The sequence below is a fragment of the Sinocyclocheilus rhinocerous genome, unplaced genomic scaffold (genome assembly GCF_001515625.1).
Source record: "Sinocyclocheilus rhinocerous isolate Xijiao unplaced genomic scaffold, SAMN03320098_v1.1 scaffold287, whole genome shotgun sequence".
Classification (NCBI taxonomy): Eukaryota; Metazoa; Chordata; class Actinopteri; order Cypriniformes; family Cyprinidae; genus Sinocyclocheilus; species Sinocyclocheilus rhinocerous.
In genome coordinates, this window is record NW_015633524.1 from 270,997 (window position 1) to 291,394 (window position 20,398).

Consider the following 20,398-nt stretch of genomic DNA (forward strand, 5'->3'; position numbering starts at 1 on the left):
TTTTTGCGTCGTGAGAATATTGAGTAAAATAGCTCACTTGTCATGGTGTTATTTAACTATATCATGTTATGAATAAACTAAACATTTTGAATTTTTACCTCAGTGTGTTTCTTCTGAGTTGATGTGTGCTGTTACGCTCATTTGTTCTGAAGACTCTCACAAAGAGATAAACAGAGTGAGCCTCAGCGCGACCTTGTATTCAGTATTCTGCTAACTTACTGCAATTGTCTCTGATGACGCAGTAACTTACCGCGGGGAAGAAAAAATCTTCGGTCTGTCCAATGATTGTAAACAGTCAGTAGGTCCGTCAGACTTAAGATATTTTAGTGGTAATGTGACCAAAAATATTTAAGACCAATCGAATCCGAATTTAAGACATTTTAAGACATTTTAAGGCCTTATATTAGGAAAACGTTATTTAAGACATCTTAAGACTTTTTAAGGACCCGCGGACACCCTGTTTTCTCTTGTATATTAAGTATTAGTATTGCTCTTTAATAAAGAAAATTCCTTTTTATCTGAATCCTCGATTAATCGATGGAATAATCGGTAGAATACTCAATTACTAAAATAATCGATAGCTGCAGCCCTATTTTACACTACAATTGAGAAATTTTAAAGGTCCCATATTGTCAAAACTGAAATTTCCTGGCTTTTTTCATGATTATTGAGGTCTAGGGGCTATTTAACTACCATATAAGTTCCAAAACAGTCAGTCCACAGTCAAATTCACACAGCCTGCTTAAAGTTCTAGCTATTTTTCACGAACCGTTGTGACTTCCGTAAAAAGTTTACGTCAGAACTACACAGTCACTGCCTTCAGTCACCACCCCGAGCACCGCCCACCGTCCCACTCTCCTTTTGCCAAACCCCCAGACAACATCGCGTCCATGCTATTGCTGAGCAACAACAACACGGAAACATGTCGAAAAGGTTAACTTTAACCACGAAACCAGATCTGTACAGAACCGACCTGTAACGTTACACTCAAAGGATGGACGATCTAACAGGATTGTTACTATGAGGTGGATCACATCTAACATGTATAGTAAAGACAAACTCACCGTGTCTATCTAGTCATGATGAAGATGTATATACATTTCAATTTCAGCAGGCAACTATTTTTACAGCTACACTATTGTTCCAGCCACAATTAATCACAACAATGTATATACAATTACAAATGATTATATAAAACATGAAAACCTCAAATAAAACTCCAGAAAGGTGTACAATATGGGACCTTTAACCGAAGTATGTTATCAACTTTTTATTATGACTCTAAAGAATCATATCAACTTGTGGAAAATGGGCATCCGATGACCCCTTTAAGGCTGGAATACACTACACAACTTTTAATCTGAACAGATTTTTAAAACACTAGGCATCATACACTTACCAACTTTGTAAATAGTGACAAAGAAAAACTGGCCATCATACTCTACACAACTGAGTAGGGCTGGAGGATTAATCGAAAAGAAATCGAAACCGAAATTCAGAACTTCTAACCGACATAATTTTCCCATGTCGGTTATTTCGGGGGTTTTTAATCCTATTAATACTTTCCCCTTAAAAACATACTACCACTTGTGTAGTCGGCGCTATACGGACGTGACCGTTGCACTCACGTGTTTTGCAGCATCTCACACGTGAGTATACATACTTACGCTCTTACATTACTACACACTCATATGTATACATATCTATGCGCTCATCAATGTCAGTTCTAAAACAGTGTTCCAATCAGAAGACCCCGAAGGCGGGGCAAGCGTTGCAAGCTTTTGGTTACAGTAGCAGGTTGGCATGGCAACTTTTGTATTTGACAGCACCTTGGCAGAGTAGGCATTCTGCGCTGCGCTTTATTTTTTAAAACCATTCCTGAGCGCTGCGTCTCGCAGTTTTAGACACAAAGACAAGATCACTGAGATGCTTCCCTGCTCTTTCTCTTAATCAGCAGTGTTCTATTTACATTCATTATTTTATTAAAACATTTGTTTACAGGAGATGCAAGTTTTTTTTTCTACTTTCCACATTTCATGATTTAAAATAATATTCATTTAAGTTATTTTCTACTTTTCGCATGACAATATTTAAAATGTATTTTGTTTGCAAGAGATGCTGGTTATTTTCTACTTTTGACATGGCAATACTCATTTACAAACCAGAGCCTGCTCACGTCAAGCCTACCAAGCCAGAGCCTGCTCACGTCAAACCTGCCAAGCCAGAGCCTGCTCACGTCAAGCCTGCCAAGCCAGAGCCTGCTCACGTCTCCAGAGTCTCATCACGTCATAGCTGTCATCCCGAGCCACGCAGACTCAGCACTCCCAAGCCACGCAGACTCAGTGTTCTCAAGCCTGCCGGCCACTACTCACTCCAGTTCCCCAGGCATAGCACCGTCAGTCTTGGAGATAGACAATAGCTTCACTTCCACATGGACCTGGCACTCCATCCCTCCCCCTGTTCCGCCTCCGCTCCACCTCCCTCCTGGACTCATGTCTGTTCCTGTTAAGGTGCGTCTGGAAGCCACTCCTTAGGGGAGGGGCTCTGTCACGATCACCAACTGAAGTGCCCATGAGCTCCACCAGTGGGCACTCCATCCCTGACTTTTGCCATTCACCCTGGACTACATTCCCCATAATCCTTTGCCGGACTCATCATCTATTGCATCACCTGTCACTCATTAGATCTCATCATCAGTTCACAGCTGTCTCACATTAGAAGGACTTTAAAAGATGCACACACACTCGAACACTTCGCTGGTGATTGTTTAGCCTGTAATGATTCCTAGTTTCTGTTATCCTGCCCGTGTTTCCTTGTTTTGCCTTGCCTTTGTTTATTTTGGATCTTGGACTGTTTATCTGGTTTTTATGATTGTTTTGCTGCCTGCCCTGACCATTGCCTGTTTACGGATTACTCTTTGTCTTTGCCTGGGATATTATTGTTTGCTGGTACTGGACCCTGCCTGTCTGACCACGTTTACGAATAAAGCCTGCATTTGGATCCTCAACTCCGTTGTCACTACGCCTCCTTCATTACACATTCATTTTGTTTCCAAAAATGAAAGATATTTTCTTTTTATTTTCTTTTAGGAAACTTGCTTTTTACAATTAAACTGAAATGTTACTTTTTCATAAGACGTCTTCATTTTAAGCAATCTTTGATTTTTTAAATTGTTCAAAATATTCAACAAATACCCATAAATAGTTTGTTTCCTTCAATTATTTTAAAATCACAAAGATAAGAAATAAAAAATAAAATAATCGTTCAATAATCGTAATCGAGGTAAAGTGTTCAATTAATTGAGGTTTTGATTTTAGGCCATATTGCCCAGCCGTACGGCTGAGGATCACACACTACCAGACATTCAAGTTGTTCCGATCACAACAAACTCATGCAGAAACGTGCACCTTGTTGCTGGGGGTAATGTGACAAATGAAAACAATGTGTTCTAAAATCAGCTGAAAATATCAAACGAGGTCCTTGCACACCGAGTCCGAAATTTTGTGTTTTTTCATTTTTTTCGTATTCGTCATCCTTTCCTATCAAAATGCTTGCTACGGATGCGGAAACGCAGAAAATCGAAACTGATCCAATTTTTTTTATGACGGACAAAAGTTTCGTTGGCAGTGTGTAAACGTGATTGACACAACATGAGGTCGTATTTATTTTTTAACGTGCAAAGATTTCGGACTCAAGTGTGCACTGTGCAAAGACCTTGACACTGACTTTCAGCAACTATCATCAACTTCTCCAGACTGTATATCGGCGGAATATCAGGGCAAAAAATGTGTAGTGTATTCCAGGCATTAGGCGTCATTTCATAGACTGATTAATTCTGCTTAGTGGTGGCATAAATAAATTTACACAGCATTTGCACCTTTATACAATACTTTGATATTAGGGGGTGAGGTGGGTCAAAGCAGGCATAATTTAGTCTGGCTTTTAATGTGGCATTGCATCTTCACATAGAATTTGGAGCAGGCACAGAGCAGCGTTAACTTGTCTGTAACAAAAGACACCTTATGATGCATTTTTGAAGGTGAACTACTCGGCCCTGAATTATTTGGCACGCCATGCTGATGATCAGCACTGGCCAAACTTGGGCCATCGTTGAATGTCTGTCAAGGAAATGTCTGGAAACTTTTTCAGGCTTTTGATTGGCCAACATGTCTTTACGGTTGAGATTATATCGCCACCTGTTGGTTTGGCATGCTCTTGACAGTGCTTTATAGCATGCGTTTGCGTTTTCATGTGGACGGAGATTTTTTTTTTAAAACGGAAGGAAAAACTCTGTTTATAAAAATACCTGTGTACGTGTGGACATGGCCTCAGTTTCGTGGTATGTTCCACACCACTGACTCTAGTCACACCTCTATGACGTTTTAGCAGATTGAGCATGTTGAACCGATGTCGGATAGAACGAGAAGAAAAATGAAAGCAACAAAAGCAAGCAAACAACACACAGATGGCTGTCCCTAATTTAAATCCCCATCTTACCTGAGCATTCAATATGATCAGTGTATGTTTCAGTTTTGATTTGATTCCACATCAGGAAGTTTGTAATTCAGCAGATCTGAATTTCTGATTCCTGTTATTCTTGTTATTTGATTGGCTGAATAGACAGAAAGTGTGATCTGTGTTCATTACAGCCATAAAAACAGTGACTGAAAACAAAGATGATCTCTCAACACATAGGAACTGCATACAGCGATGCCAGGAAGTTCAGTGGGAGCAGACGATTTGGCAGATGACCTCCACGAAAGACCTTAAAATGTGCATATCTGTCAAATGCGTTGTTTTGTTTAAAAAAACAAATATAAAAGTGTGACAAAAGAGCTTTAGAATACAAGCTAGAGGTACTAGCATGGACTGGGACCAAAAGGTGACTGGACTAAGATGCCTGGAATGAGGGAAACAGTAGAAGCAACAGACACAAAACAGAAGCCTATAAACACTCTACTGAGCTCTGCACAATCACAATATCATAGTCCCGCTTATTTCCCACACTCAGCTGTTGTACTGGCCAGTGAAGCTGCCAATCAAACGGATCAGCCAATCAGACACAAGGCACAGAGACACAGTACGACCACAAAGCCACAGAGGAAGAAAGAGAGGAACAGATAGATAAATACTGACCTTAAAGCTGACCCCTTCCTCAGAAATCACCTGTGTAACAAACAGAGTGTTTAAGAGACGCCCACAGAGCTGAGAGAATGGTAATGAATGGGTTAACTGAAAGAGCGTTCTCTACTTCATGACCGATGGACTGTGAAAGACTGACAACCAGCAGAAACATCTTCACTTTTAACTGCCACAGTAGATCATGAATTGCACTACATAATGTGACGATGCCCTCTAGTGGCAATAGCAAATGTTTATGCCCATCATTATTACACAGTAATTATTTACTCACCCTCATGTCATTACAAACCCATATCTATTCTTTCTACCAAAGAACACAAAAAAAGGTATTTTGAAGAATGTTCTCGCTGCCCTTTTTCATACATTTTAAGTCACTTTATTTCTTGGTAAGTTTTTGGTAGTGGAGTGGGTAAATGGTGAAATGTTCTTTTTGGTTGAACTATTCCTTTAATAAAGGAGGTGACAAAAGACGACGAGCATAATGGGAAAAAAGAGAACAAAACTTCAAAGTTGGCTGGTCCATGGCCATGATCAAATGCAAATTTGAAGGAGCAGACTTCACAAGCCAACAAAATGAACAAATCCACCAAATCAGAAAGCAAAAGTGATGGTGTAATGAGCATACAAGAACCAAGACCACAAGATCTGAAAAGAGTCAAGACTGGAGTGGCGTGGTTGAAACCCCCATGAATGAATGAGATCTGTATGGATGCAACATCTTATTGTGGCCCACCATAATACTAAAACGAAGTGTGAACATTTGTACATAAAGCTGAAAGTGCATTTGTCAAAAGTGGTACATGGACAAAGAACACACTGTAGTGCCGATACATAGGCCTGTCACGATAACAACTTTTTGTTGTGCGATATATTGCCCCAGAAATAATTGCGATAAGCGATATTATTGTCATTTTAAAGACCATTTTATGCCACTGAATATATAATCATAATGTAAGAGCATAATAATGCAAGAAGGCCTACACACTTCCAAATGACAACAAACTTTTAATTTTAAGAATATTTAGTGTCAAAATCTGTTGCATTTTTCCAAAGAACTTAAAAAAAGGTGAAAACTTTCACAAAGAATTGCTGACTGCAATACTGAAGTCATAAACATCAGTTATGATGGTAATGATTCGGAGCTAAAAAAATAATCTACACCATGATCTGAGAAAAACTTTATCAGGAGTTATTTAATATATTCAGTTAGTATGAGAATTTTAATTCAAAGGGAACTTTTTTTATTTTATCAGTAAATAAAATGGAAGTAATTTTACTGCTTACTATCCTGCTGTGTTAGCAAATCTAAGGCCACATCCACACAAAGCCAGAGCTTTCCCTATCCGATCTTTTTTTTATCTCGTCTCAAGAAATATCTGCGTATACATGAAACCGACACAAAACGATGTAGTATAGATGCCAGACCAGCATGTGGCGCTGTAATTCTGCCACAGATACACTAAAAACGGAGAAGACTTGGACTATGCGGATAAACCTTTAGCGCTGTATACAAACGAACACGGAACAATACATTTATTAATCTGTGTTAATGTTAGCTAATAAAAAGACAATCGTTCAGTGTTTGTTCATGTTGTTGTTGTTGTTGCTGTTACGTGACGTAGCGGTGTCTGACTAGGGGCGAGACGTGGGGTGATGACATCATCGTTTCACAAAATATACGGATTGGCTGTCCACACAAAAATGCAAAGGTGTCGTTTTCAGATTTATCCACTCTGGGACCCGGTTTTAAAAAATAGCAATTTCACGTTCCCAAAACGTCAGATCCGTCTGGACGAAACGCCAATACGATACAAAATTTTTACATATACAGCTAAACGTGTCTCTGTGTGGACGGGGCCTAAGATGTATCTTACTTCTCTCATTATATTACAATCTAGGGCTACACAAAATCTAATTATGATTTTTCGAATAAAAATGTGGTTACAATTTAAAATGCGATTTAAAAAGAAAAAAAACAGGTTTGTAGGGCTGCACGATTTTACCAAAATGTTGTGATAATAATAATAAAAATATATATAAAAATTGCTAAATAAAAAAATACAACTATTGTATAAAAAAATTAAATCTGTTAATTTAATAATAATTTCATTTTACATTGCAATTGCAAAATTACAATATAAAAATGTATTGCTTTATTCATTTTCAAATGTTAAACCATCAAACGTTTCTTTTGACAGAGAGATCCCTTAAAATTTATCTTTTGTTGTGCTTCTCGTAACAAGTTTGTTCGTTTGTTTGTTTGCGTTTAACACCATGCCAGCTTCTGTGGCTATTTTCATGGCGAGAAAAATTAATAGCTAAATTATATCGGGTTTTTACGATTTATTTTCGCAGAAGACGTTTGGCAAAGGTTGCGTTCCCAAATTAAATGAGCCCTTAATTGAAAAATCCCCCATCTATAGTTCACCGAGTAGAATTTCTCCCTATACGTTATCTGTCTACTCTTACCTTTAGTCCTGTCTTTTCATCATCGCTACCATTATTAGTGGAGGGGGTCTCGTCCTCCAGGCGGGACACCAGGACAAAGTCCTCACTGTTGAGGGTGGACACAGAATCGGAAGACACGCTAATTTTCCCCACCGAGGCCTTGTCATCCATGACTGCTAAATCAAGCCAGATGCGCTCATGAATGGCAGTTTAATGAGCAAAATTACCTGGAAAACAAAGAGATGAAAAAACAATGAGGAAACGGAAAAAAAACATGAGAGGAGCTTGCACGCCCATGCTTATTTTGAATGCATCCTTTGTGAACTGCAAATATAGTTTGTGGTTCTTTACACAGCAAGTTTCAATCAACTGTCCTACAAGTGGCAGCATTTACATGCAAAGCTATTTATGGGCACATGGTGTCTGCAGAGCAAAATAAAATACAAAACTTTGACAGAAGTGCTGGCTAAAGAGGCAGAGATGTGTGTGGAAGTATACTGTAAAATTATAATAAAGAAATGGCAGGTAAATGGAAATTTATTACCAGGTACTCATAGTAGGGCCTTTCGCACCGCTTTAGTTCCAGAACTAAATGTACAGTACTAAAGTACTGGGACGATTTTGTGCGAACTATTTCCCAGTACCATTTAAAGGGTTGCATTCGCACCGACAGTGTGTACTAAGAAGTGACATAAGCCGGTCGACTGCGTCGTCATTTGTGCGTGGCTTTCAACAACGGAAACAAAGAAGAACAACGTTAACAACAGGAGGATGGAGGACGCTGTGATCGGAGCTGTGTGTGTGTTGTGTCTCGCGGGGTTCACAATAATGGACATGGAATGTCGACGCATACGTAAAGCGATTGAAAGAACGGAAAGGAGGACTAAGAATCTCCAACGACAACTGGCAGTGCTACATTTGCTACAAGTGCCTGCACTTCAGCGTCCGTCCATTGCTACTGTTATTGTTAGTCTGAAGTACATGAACCATCAATATTTCTGATCTGTTTTCCCGAAAAACATAAAAAAATATAAATGTGCATATCTGCTAAAAGCTTATTTAGTCAATACAGTACAATACTAAAAATAGGCTTCATTTTCTTTTCTTTTTTTCTTTCTTTTTGATTGAGGTCTAAAATATGACAACATGGTACATTAATATCCAAATGCCTATCTATTCTAGCTCTGTATCATTGTGTGGTGCATTTATGCAATGATAATGTATGATGGAAATGGGCCTGGCTCTGTTCTACAGCAGCCAATTGTACACAACATGCAAAAATCCATTTTATCTCCACGGCAACAGTCAAACGACAAACAAAGTTGGTGCTGCTGTGGATTGTAAACTGTGCTGCACGCACTGTACTGCCAAGTGCTGTTTACATTACCATGCACATGACCGGGTATAACAACACTGTTCAGATTGACCTTATCCTTATGCAAACTGATCAATTATTTTTATTCCAATGAAAGAGAAGCAAACTTAATTCTATTGCAACAGAAAAGAAAGCTGAAGAACGAATGATAGTTGTGTTTATGAGAGCTGTACCTGCGTGTATCTGGACAGGCTGAGAGGGTTTGGCAGAGGGTCAGCACTGAACTATATTTGGATACGGGAGGGAAATAATGGGACTGTACAGGTCCAGACATGAAAACACTAACAAAAGCAGCTGCGCCATTTCACTCTACTGATTCTTCTGCAGATCCCTAGAGGAAGTGTCGAAGAATGACCAGAACCTGTGTATGATTTACACAAACACACACACGCACAATGTGCTCCAATGTATTACAATCCCAGAAGTCCTGTACAAAGAGGATGTTGATACAATGAACTCAAGTCACAACAGACAAATGTTGTAAGATCTGCAGACAAGAGTCAGTTTCAATCAGTCTAATATTTATTCTAATGATTTTATTCTCAAGCATTTCTTATCAATGATGTAGTGTTGTCAAAAGACCCGGTACTTCGGTACCAAGTCGGTACTAAAAAAAATGAAAACGTTACGGTACCAGGTTTTTTTAAGTACCGGTGATACCGAGTACCCGGTCAACACGGTTCTTGATGCGCTATCCGAAAGGTGCGCAGATGCGCTCTCTTCATAAAAGCACTGAGACGTGGCAACATCAAAACGAGGAAACACACCAAACTAACAAAACACTTTAAAGACAGACACCCGGATCAAATGAAAGAGTTCAAGTAAGTAAGTAAGCAGGTAAGTTTCATTTTAATTTTTAATATTTAGATCTTCTGAGTGTTTCCCATACATTGATTTATTTGTGGCGGCCCACCACAATATCAAAACTGACCGCCACAAATAGATTTTCCAAAAGGCTTTGACTTCGTTGAATAAACATGAGCACTGCACGTGTCAAAGTCGAAACCCGGTGCGGGTGTTTTTATATCACTGTATTTCTGAAGGAAACCGACTGTCTTCAGAAAATTATGGATGTCATTTTCATTTCATCTTGCCTGTAACGCCTGAGCAGTTTGTGAGCTGAGCGCTGCTTTGTGTACAGCGTTACCGGGGAAACCTGATCTCTCGTGCTCTACAAGCGCCTCCTGCTGGCAGAGAATGAATTTGCAAACAGAGTCTATGTCTGTCAAAAGTCTATGGGAAACACCGCTTCTGTTATGAATATTATTCAATATTTTAATTTGAATGTCGGATTGAAATGAACGCTGTTATTAGAGTAGTTAATCGTTAGCATAAGCGCGGCTAACGCTAATATAATGAGCATTAGAATGAAGTTTCTTTATTAACTATTTAAAGGGGTCATGTGATAACATTGTTTGTGTCATATCAGTCAAAAAAGCAGTTTTTTTGTTGTTGTTTTTAGCTAACTTAGTTAGTTGTTATTCTTGGCTGAATAACTCTAGAAGGTTTTAAAAGCCCTTTAAAATTAAATATGTACACAGTTTGTATTAAATGAAAGTATAGTCAAATTTTTTAATTAGCATGTTTTTGTGTTTTGCTTTGGTACCGAAATTGGTACCGAGAACCATGGATTTTCACTGGTATTGGTACCGAATACTGAAATTTTGGTACCGTGACAACACTACGATGATGTAAACCGTTTTGCTGCTTAATATTTTTGTGGAATTTTTGTGATGTTTTGATGAACAGAAAGTTCAAAGACGTGTCTATTTAGAGCCAATTAAGACTTTAAGAGGTTTAAAGAAACAAAACATCCTTATTGTGAACAGAAAACATATTTACTATTGTTCATTGATAATCCATGTTTGTTTAGAAACCATTAATGTTCATTTGAACTGGCAATATTAAAAAAGTATGCAAACAAAAACAGCATTAACCCTAGACTAATAGGCTTAATGCTGTAAAAGTTGTTGCATTAACTTTGTGAAGTTTAGTAAATCAAAGTAGGTTACCAAAACAATTTCTGCTTTTTACTGATTTAAAAAACAGAACAATTGTTCACTGGAATATAATGTAGTTGTCACCAAAGCATTTCAAAAGAATACTGGCTGATACTGCTAATAAATTATGCAATCTATTGTTAAAGTTGGATGTGGAAAAATAAAAATGTCATCCGTTCTATGCAGGGAACTTTTTGACCACACCTGTTTAGGCAGTTTACTATGTAGGAAACTACAGGGATCCACCCATTTTACTTCAATCAAAGTCAAAGAAAGCCACCAAGCTGTCACCACACAATGCCAGGCAAATATTAGCATTTTGTAATTCTTGCCCAGTCTGGATAAATTAAACTAACTGAAACAAACCATGCGATCAGCCTTGACTTGCATAAACTGCAGAATATTGCAAAACAGTTTGACTGACTCAACATGCATTTGCATGTCACAGATGTTTGTTTTTGCCGTTTTATTATTGGCTCTCTTGATTACTAGTCACTACCAACTTCTGCAAACAGAAATGAAACTGAGACTGGTGGGAATCACAGATGACACCAATCTAGACAACATTTTAGGCAAGCTACTGATGTGGTCACCATACACTCTCATTATATGGAAAAGAGCAGCTAAATAACTTCTTTTGTAGTGGGTAAATGATGACAGTGTTTTTATTTTTGGGTGAACTATCCCTTTACACAAACGGTAGCAGGAGAGACGTGTGTTGCTTCACAGGTCAGTGGGTTCAGGCTGCTGGGATACAGTGAGAGAGGATGTTGAATGGCAGGTTGTTCCTTTGCGAATGAGCTTTGGTTTTCCTGACTGGCATATTGTGCTCTGTCCTAATGGAGACCAGGCTCAGCGCTACACCCTGGGGAGCAATGACCAGAAACCAGTGGTACACAGGCCTCACAGAGATCCGACAATGAGCCGTGTGTATTGTGCTACTGGTTTAAGATAGAGGAGTGGCTCCTCACACAGACTAATGGTCAGACGACTGACTTCATAGCCTTGTTCACAGATATCCGCATGGATTTGCATGGAATAGACACACAAGATGCTCCCTCACACTAACGCTCTGTTCTTGCGCTGTTATAATGGATGCCTTGTCAGCATTTTTCTTCTATCTCTCTCTCTCTCTGCCTCAGGACGCAAAGGCCAAACAGTGTTTCCCCTAGGTTTACTGCTTATTTTTCTGGACTCCTTTTTAATGGTCAAATTAAATTTTATTAATCAAAAAGCATGTCTAATTAATTAAAATCATGAAACTTAAACAATTTAACATCAATTTATTAAAAGTTTAACAAATATTACATGAACTGTGTGTGTGTGTGTGCGCGCGCATCGGGCGGAACTCCGCTGTGCGTGATACAGAGAGCGCGACCATAACGTAGAGACCGAAATGACATGCCATCGTGTAAATAAGATAAAAACATAAGGCTATTTAGTGGGCCGCCCCCCTAATATAATGGCAGGGGAAACACTGCCAAATGAGGAGCGAAAAACAAGATGATGTTTTAGGCTCTCTTGTGGCAAAACGAAAAGGAAAAAGATAAGAGGAGGAGAGAGAAGAGAGAGACAGACAAACTGAGGCAGAGAGAGACAGGCAGACTGAGGAAGAGAGTAAAACAGGCAAAATATAAAGTAGAGAGAAAGAAAGGCAGACTGAAGCTGAGAGAGACAGGCAAGCTAAGGCAACCAAACAGAGATAGACAGGTAGACTGAGGCGGAGACAGGTGGACTGAGACGCTGACAGAGAGACAAGCGGATTAAGACAATGAGAGAAAGACAGGCAGACTGAGGCAGAGAGTAAGACAGGTAAATTGAAGTAGACAGAAAGACAGGTAGACTGGAGCAGAGAGAAAGACAGGCAAACTAAGGTACAGGTAGACTGGTAGACTAAGGCGGAGACAGGTGGACTGAGGCACTAAGAGAGAGACAAGCGGATTAAGGCAATGATAGAAAGACAGCTAGACTGAGGCAGAAAAAGGCAGGCTGTGGCAAAGACAGATAGGCACACTTAAGAAGAGAGAGACAGGCAAACTGAGTCTAAGACAATGAGGGATAGACAGGTGGATAGAGGCAGAAAAGTAGACTGAGGCACTGAAAGAGAGACAAACGGATTGAGGCAATGAGAGAAAGACAGGCAGACTGAGGCAGAGAAACATAGAAAGGTAAACTGAAGCAGAGAGAGACAGGCAAACTAAGGCTACCAAACAGAGATAGACAAGTAGACTGAGGTAGAGACAGGTGGACTGAGACACTGAGAGAGAGACAAGCGATTAATGCAATGAGAGAAAGACAGGCAGACTGAGACAGAGAGAGACAGGCAGACTTAAGCAGAGAGGGACAGGCAAACTAAGACAAAGAGACAGGTGGACTAAGACAGAGATAAGCAGATTGAGGAACTGAGAGAGAGAAAGGCAGAGTGAGGCAGAAAAAGACAGGAAGACTAAAGCAGAGAGAAAAACAGGCAGAGGGACACAGAGAGACAGGCAGAGAAAGAGAGACAGATGAAACTGGGTCAGAGAGAGACAGGTGTGAATGAGGCAGAATGAAATGATGAAATGAAGCAGACAGAGAAACAGGTGAGACTGAAGCAGAGAGAGGGAGACAGTTGGACTGAAGCAAAGAGAGAGACAGTTGGACTAGGGATATGCTGGTATCAAATTTTCATGTTGCGATTAATTGCTAATGGAAGCAGAGAGAGAGACAGGTGAGACTGAAGCAGAGAGAGAGACAGATGAGACTGAATCAGAGAGAGACAGTTGGACTGAAGCAGAGAGAAAGACAGATGAACTGAAGCAGAGAGAGAGCCAGTTGGACTAAAGCAGAGAGAGACAGGTGAGACTGAATCAGAGAGAGACAGTTGGACTGAATCAGAGAGAGAGACATGGACTGAAGCAGAGAGAGAGAGAGACAGGTGAGACTGAAGCAGAGAGTGAGACAGTTGAACTGAAGCAGAGAGAGAGAGAGAGACAGTTGGACAGAAGCAGAGAGAGAGCCAGTTAGACTGAAGCAGAGAGAGTGAGAGACAGGTGAGACTGAATCAGAGAGAGATAGTTGGACTGAATCAGAGAGAGACAGATGGACTGAAGCAGAGAGAGAGAGACAGTTGGACTGAAGCAGACAGAGAGACAGGTGAGACTGAGGGAGGCAGTGGGGTTTCTCTCAGAAGTCGTCTTCTATTCCCAGAAAGCGTTCAGCTGGCTGTCACCATAGCAACTGCACACCTGCCTGGTCAAAAGCACGCCAGCTGTTTAATTTCTCAACTCTCACTGCTGGACTACAAACCAAACAGGAAACATTTGATCAATCAGAGTGACCAAAAGAAACTTTAATGGTGGCATGGCACAAAGTGTCAAAATAAATCAATCTTGTTAAGCAATGAAGCTGTCTACAGTTCCAGCACAGTCGTCTACAGTTCTTCGCCTGGTGTCAGATTTCAGGCAATTGGTATATTTTTCCCTACTCCCAAATGTACTGTACTGAGGATAAAACTGAATTAAAGGCAAAAACCAGATGTAGCCAAGTCCTGTATTCATGCACTGCAAAACACCAATCCACTTCCCCTATGAAGGGAGAAAAACAGGAGATGAGCAGATAAGACGGAAAGTAAAGCTGATGATACTGTAGATTCAGTGTGTGAGAAAGAGGGAGAGGGAGACACCTATTTGCTAAGCCTGTGCTATGCAGGTATAGTTAAATGCTTTAGCAATACTGTAGGGCTGTCAAAAAAATTTCCGAATATTCGTCGAATTTAAAACAAAAATCCACATTCGAATGCAAAAACGTTGCATTCGAATTTTAGGTGTGCGTTAAGGAGGCAGCCTTATCAGTGACGCACGAGATGCGATGACAATGTAAGTGTCGATGCATTATAATGTTTTTGTTAGCCTAGGGCTGGACAATAATTCAATATCAATATGTATCGCGATATAATTTTTTTCAATAACGGTGATATGATTTTAAAACACATTTCCGATATTACGATATACATTACCAGTGTTTCCCATACATTGATTTATTTGTGACGTTTGACTTCATTGAATAAACATGAGCACTGCACAGTTTCAAAATCAAAAAATGTCGCGGGTGTTTTATATAAATGTATCTGGTAAGGGAACCGACTGTCTTCAGAAAAGTTTCGATGGCATTTTCATTTTATCTGATAAAGAAGCGTTCATGAGCGGAGCTGATTTGATTACAGCCGTTACTGGAGAAACCGCTAGTTCTAGCGCTCTCAAAGCGCCTCCTGCTGGCAGACAATCAGTTTGCATTTTCAATAAAACCGTCTCCAGCAACATTGTTTTGTTGGTGCTCTTTTTTTGTTTTTTTTCTGCAGCAACTCAGAGCACTTTTCATACTCTTTATACTGGCTAAAGCACATTTGTTTCAATCTATAAGAATAATCAGCCTACACTACCAGTCAAAAGTTTTTGAACAGTAAGATTTTTATGCGGTGTTTTTAAACTTTTAATTACAGCTTCTGTACCTGAAATTTTGTTCAGTTGTATTTATTTATGATATTGCTAATTGATTTGTTTGTTCCTATCTTATTACTGACTGTTTACTTGTCTTTAACACTTTAATATTTGAAATTTATATTAATCTAGTTGTTTTTGCTGTGGTATTTTTTTTAAAGCATAGGCAAAATTCCTCTTGCAGTGTTCTGTAGGCTGCTGATTTTTGCTCGTGTTATTCAGCTGCAACAGAATGCTTTGCAAAAAGACAAAATAAATGTTTGACATTTAAATGTTTGACTTAATTTTTTTATATATTGGATTTTTTATCTTATTGGAATTGAAACTAGGAATCGATAAGAATCGGAATCGATAAGCAGAATCGGAATCGATAAAATTCAAACGATACCCAACCCTAGTAATAATACACGGAAACAGCTAGTAATACATATTTAGTGAGCAGTGAGCGTAGTCTGCATCAATAACCTTTACGGCTGCACCTGCAGCTAAATCACCAATATGAGGGTATTTGCCTAGCTGTACTAATCAGCAGGAAGCCCGTTTATGCAACAATAGAAAAAAATGAAATTATTTCACAATTCTAACTTTTATTTCTCAGAATTTCGAGTTTATATCTCGCAATTTAGACTTTTTTTCTCAGAATTTACATCTCGTAATTCTGTTTTTTTTTTAGCACAGAATACAAAACAATCATGTAATTATGAGTTTTTAGCTCTCAATTCTGACTTTTTTATCGCAATTTAGAGAAAAGGTCAGAATTGTGAGGTATAAACTCAGAATTCGAACTTTCTCACAATTCTGAGTTTACATCTTGCAATTCAGGTTTTTTTTTTTTTTTTGCACGGACTTTTCAATAAATTCAGTACTGCACGATGTGAACTCCGACTTACTTTCTTGCTTGAGTTTATTTCTCACAATTGTGACTTTTTTCTCAGAATTGTGAATTTACATCTTGCAATTGTTTTTTTTCCCCGTGAGGAATAAAAACTAAAAAAACATAATTAAGACTTTTTATCTAAGAATTCAGGCTTTTTTCTTGCAATTGTGAGCTTACATCTCACAATTCTGATTTTTTTTCTGAGAATTGCAATGAAAAAAACGAACAAACTGTGAGATATAAAGTCCGAACTATGAGAAAGACCATCAAGACGGGTTTGTAGAGGTAGTTCAAATGTCTGAATGAAGCATGTGGTCTCTGTCAGTGATATGGAGTCAGGTTGCACATGGGCCAGCTGTCTCACATACCCTGGAGATGAGAAGCATCTGTCATTGTGCCGTTAAACACATGGTCAGCCACTGGGCCTTTCTGCCTGCCCTCTGCTCACACATCACTCAACTCACGTGATCCCATGTGTTTTGGGAAACGATTCAACATGATGTCCAATATGTGCATATGGAAGCAGTGGTGCTGCAAGTCAGTTATTTTTTCCAGATGAAGACAAAGACCCTTGAGCTATTTGCCATCACTGCCTTGTAGGGCTGGGTATCGAGTTCGATACTTTTTAGGCACCGACCGAATTGCCTCGATACCATCGAGTATCGAAAAACGTCTCGTCGTTCGGTACCAAATTTCGATACCTAAGGAGTTAATCTCATCAACGTCAGTAAGGCGCAGATCGATCAGTGTTTGACATCCGCGAGAGCGATTCGAAAGCGCACGGAGCAATCTGCTCTCTTTAGCTCTCGTGGTACTGTAATACACCGATCGGTCTGCACAGTCGGTCCGCGTCAAGTCGAACACACCCAGAGAGTGGCGCACTGAGGAAAAAAAATTAACTTAAATGATTTTAGCAAATGGCTGCAATATAACAAAGAGTGAAAAATTTAAGGGGGTCTGAATACTTTCCGTACCCACTGTATGTGTATATATACACAACATACACAGACACTACCGGTCAAAAGTTTGGGATCATGACGATTTTTTAATGTTTTTGAAAGAAGTCTCTTATGTTCACCAAGGCTGCATTTATTTTATCAAAAATATAGAATTATTGCAAAATATTGTTACATTAATATTAAAAATAACCATTTTCTATTTTAATATATTTTAAAATGTTATTTAAAAGCTGAATTTTCAGCAGTGAGACATTTTTTAGGACTTTTTGTCTTTGATGACCATTTACTTAAAATACAAACCTTTTGTATTTTAAATGTTTTTATCATCACTTTTGATCAAATTAACATGTCCTTGCTGAATAAAAATATTTCTATTTTTTTTATTTACCACAAACTTTTAAATGGTAACGTAGCACAGTTTTCACAATAATATTAAAGCAGCAAAACTGTTTTCAACATTGATATGATAGAATATATTAAGAATGGAGAAATTATGCTGAAAATGTAGCTTTGCATCACAGGAATAAATTACATTTTACAATATAATAAAATAAAAAAACATTTATCTGATATTGTAGTAATATTTCACAATATTACTGTTTTTTACCAACATTTTATCAAATATATCTTGTTCTTATTTCAAAACACAAAAATTCTTAATGATGTGCGTGTGTGTGTGTGTGTGTGTGTGTGTGTGTGTATGCACACAGACTTGTGGTTTACTATTATATAACTATATATTAAACAGAAAATTATAAATAATAACAATAGAATTAATAATAACAATAACTAAAAACTTTCAACAAAAATAAATATATTTTCTGCAACAGTACAGCTGTGGTCTATGTCAAACTACTTTCAGGCTAGGTTTTTGTTGCGTTGCTCACTTTAAAATGAATGGCTGAGTAATTATTAAAACAAATAAATACGTTATTTCACCTGTCAGGGGGAAAAAAAGCTACCAGTCTGAGTTAAATCTTAAGGTGTGGCTGTTGGCTGTTCGTACCAGAAACATAGTTCCTCCAAAGACAACTGTTATGCAATCTGAAATCATGTTAGTAACATTAATGTGCGTTTATGAGAGCTGAACTCACTGCTGGCAGTAAGTAATGGGTATATCCGCCTCTGAGTTGGAGGAATAAAGTGGTGCTGGTATTCACTTCAAACGGGAAAGATGAGTCAGTGAGAATGATTCATTGATTAAAAAAAAAAAATCAATGAATCTTTTTTTTTTTTTTTAATCAATGAATCATTCTCACTGACTCCTCTTTCCCGTTTTAAGTGAATACCAGCTTTTCAGCCTTGAGGTACAGTTACAAATGAAAAAAGTTCATTTCAATAGGAACCCGTGCAAAAGAGCAAACAATTTCACCATGCAGATTTCACTAATATTCAAGTGGCGCTAACCCGCTTGGTTTTAAAAAGTGACTTCTGTGTGAGCTGAGCTTCAAACTTTGCTACACTAGTGACAACAGAAAATGGACCGTTTTTTGCCCGAATTTGACCACACCTTAAAAGACTGGCTATTCCACGAGCCAATAGCATTCGACCGCAGTTTATGACTGAGCATTTTATTGGTTGACTTACTAAATGAACACCTCCCCTTCACTAAACAGGTCGTTTTGAGTCTGAAAGGGAACTGAACAAATACTTACTTTGGCTCTTAGTCCTGACAGATAATTGGAGAAACAATAACATAATTTGTTGTCATAATAAAGGAAAATAATAACACTCAGGAATTACTTGAATGCATGATTCAATGACTTGCTTATTACTCATAGAAAGACAGTCACTTGACGCCACCTATTGGCGTAACAACCTAAACTGCAGAAAGAGTCACTGAACAAACAGTCAAAGATGTTTTTGGCGGATTTAGCGTTAAATGATTCGGTTCAGAATCACTAGCTAGTACAATCAAACACATGACCATCAAAACACATCCAACTAGATTCAGGATCGTTACACATGCGATAACATTTAGTAACGTTAATGCAGCTAGGTTTGCATCTATTGCAGATGATGCATTTCTACTATGAGAGGCGAGCAAATCCTGTAATTATATCTTATATATGCTTAGACAGTAACACACAAACAACGTTCTTGTTTTGTTTTTTTTTCGATTTTTCTGTTTAAAACAGAATCTGTCACAAAGATGGGGATGTGCGCTGTGCAGACAGCAGATCTTTGCAGGTTTTGTGTCATGCAGAGATCAGCACACGGCCTTTAACGGGCTAACACACTGTAGCATGCTAGCCTCAAATCCAAATCTGCATATATTGTGTTATATCTTCCTCCTAAAACGACTAAACTACTGAATAACGAAACGGACGTGTAGAATAAATAAAAACACGGAGGTGTGCATCGTTGCCACTCATCCTACCTGTTTCCACAAAAGCTTTTTATTCCAGAGAGGCTTGACATAACAGCGACGAACATTAGCCAGCAACAGTGCTGCTGTAAACACAAACCAAACCCCGCTCGCACTGCGCATGCGCCGCCGCACTCTTCAGCATTCTTCGGAATTCTTCGGAATGGATCGAATACTAGCGTACTGCTTTCTGCTCAGTATGTACTACATTCTGCATACTGGTAGAGCATGTTTAGAAAGTTGTGGAAGAAAAACATTTCAAACAGTAGTATGCTTCACTGTTGTCATGTTAAATTATGTTGCATGTTTACCTGAAAAGAGCAGATCTGATGTTATAATGTATAGAACATTCCAAAGAAGAACCGTTGTATACTACAATAGACCTTAGTCAGGGTAAAGCCATATTTTTACTAGACAGGAATAAAAATAAGGCTGTGAGTGATAGAAGTACAGTGTGTTCAATAGATTTTACTGTTGTTTAACAACCAATTGTTCAGATGAAACATCTTTCTGAGAAGAAAAAAAATACTTTCAGGAGACAAAAACTCCATAAAATATAAAACAGCTTTAAAAGTTTTGGGTTGTGAAAATGATCATGAATAAATTCATTATGGTGTCTAAACTGGCTAAGGTCTATACAAGTGGTATTTGGTATTTCACGTATACAGAAAATTTCCATATACTATGTATAGAATACATGGGTAATGCAGATATAGGAACATGAAGCAGTTTGCGGTTTGGAACTAAATCT

The 20,398-nt window shown here is 38.5% G+C and overlaps 1 protein-coding gene across 2 annotated transcripts in view; it reads right to left on the reverse strand.

Moving 5' to 3' along the window:
- Nucleotides 1-19,752, reverse strand: part of LOC107744072 (rab GTPase-activating protein 1-like) — a 105,200-nt gene extending 85,448 nt beyond the window's left edge. The window contains exons 1-3 of one of the 2 annotated variants that reach the window (XM_016557541.1): nucleotides 19,660-19,752; nucleotides 7,612-7,817; nucleotides 5,137-5,166 (exon numbers count right to left, since the gene is read on the reverse strand). In XM_016557541.1, coding sequence (XP_016413027.1) covers nucleotides 5,137-5,166; nucleotides 7,612-7,761 — 180 coding nt within the window. In that variant the 5' untranslated portion in view covers nucleotides 7,762-7,817; nucleotides 19,660-19,752. The remainder of the gene's footprint in view (nucleotides 1-5,136; nucleotides 5,167-7,611; nucleotides 7,818-19,659) is intronic. The other variant, XM_016557542.1, reaches the window with a different exon arrangement.
- Between the last annotated feature and the right edge of the window lie 646 nt (nucleotides 19,753-20,398).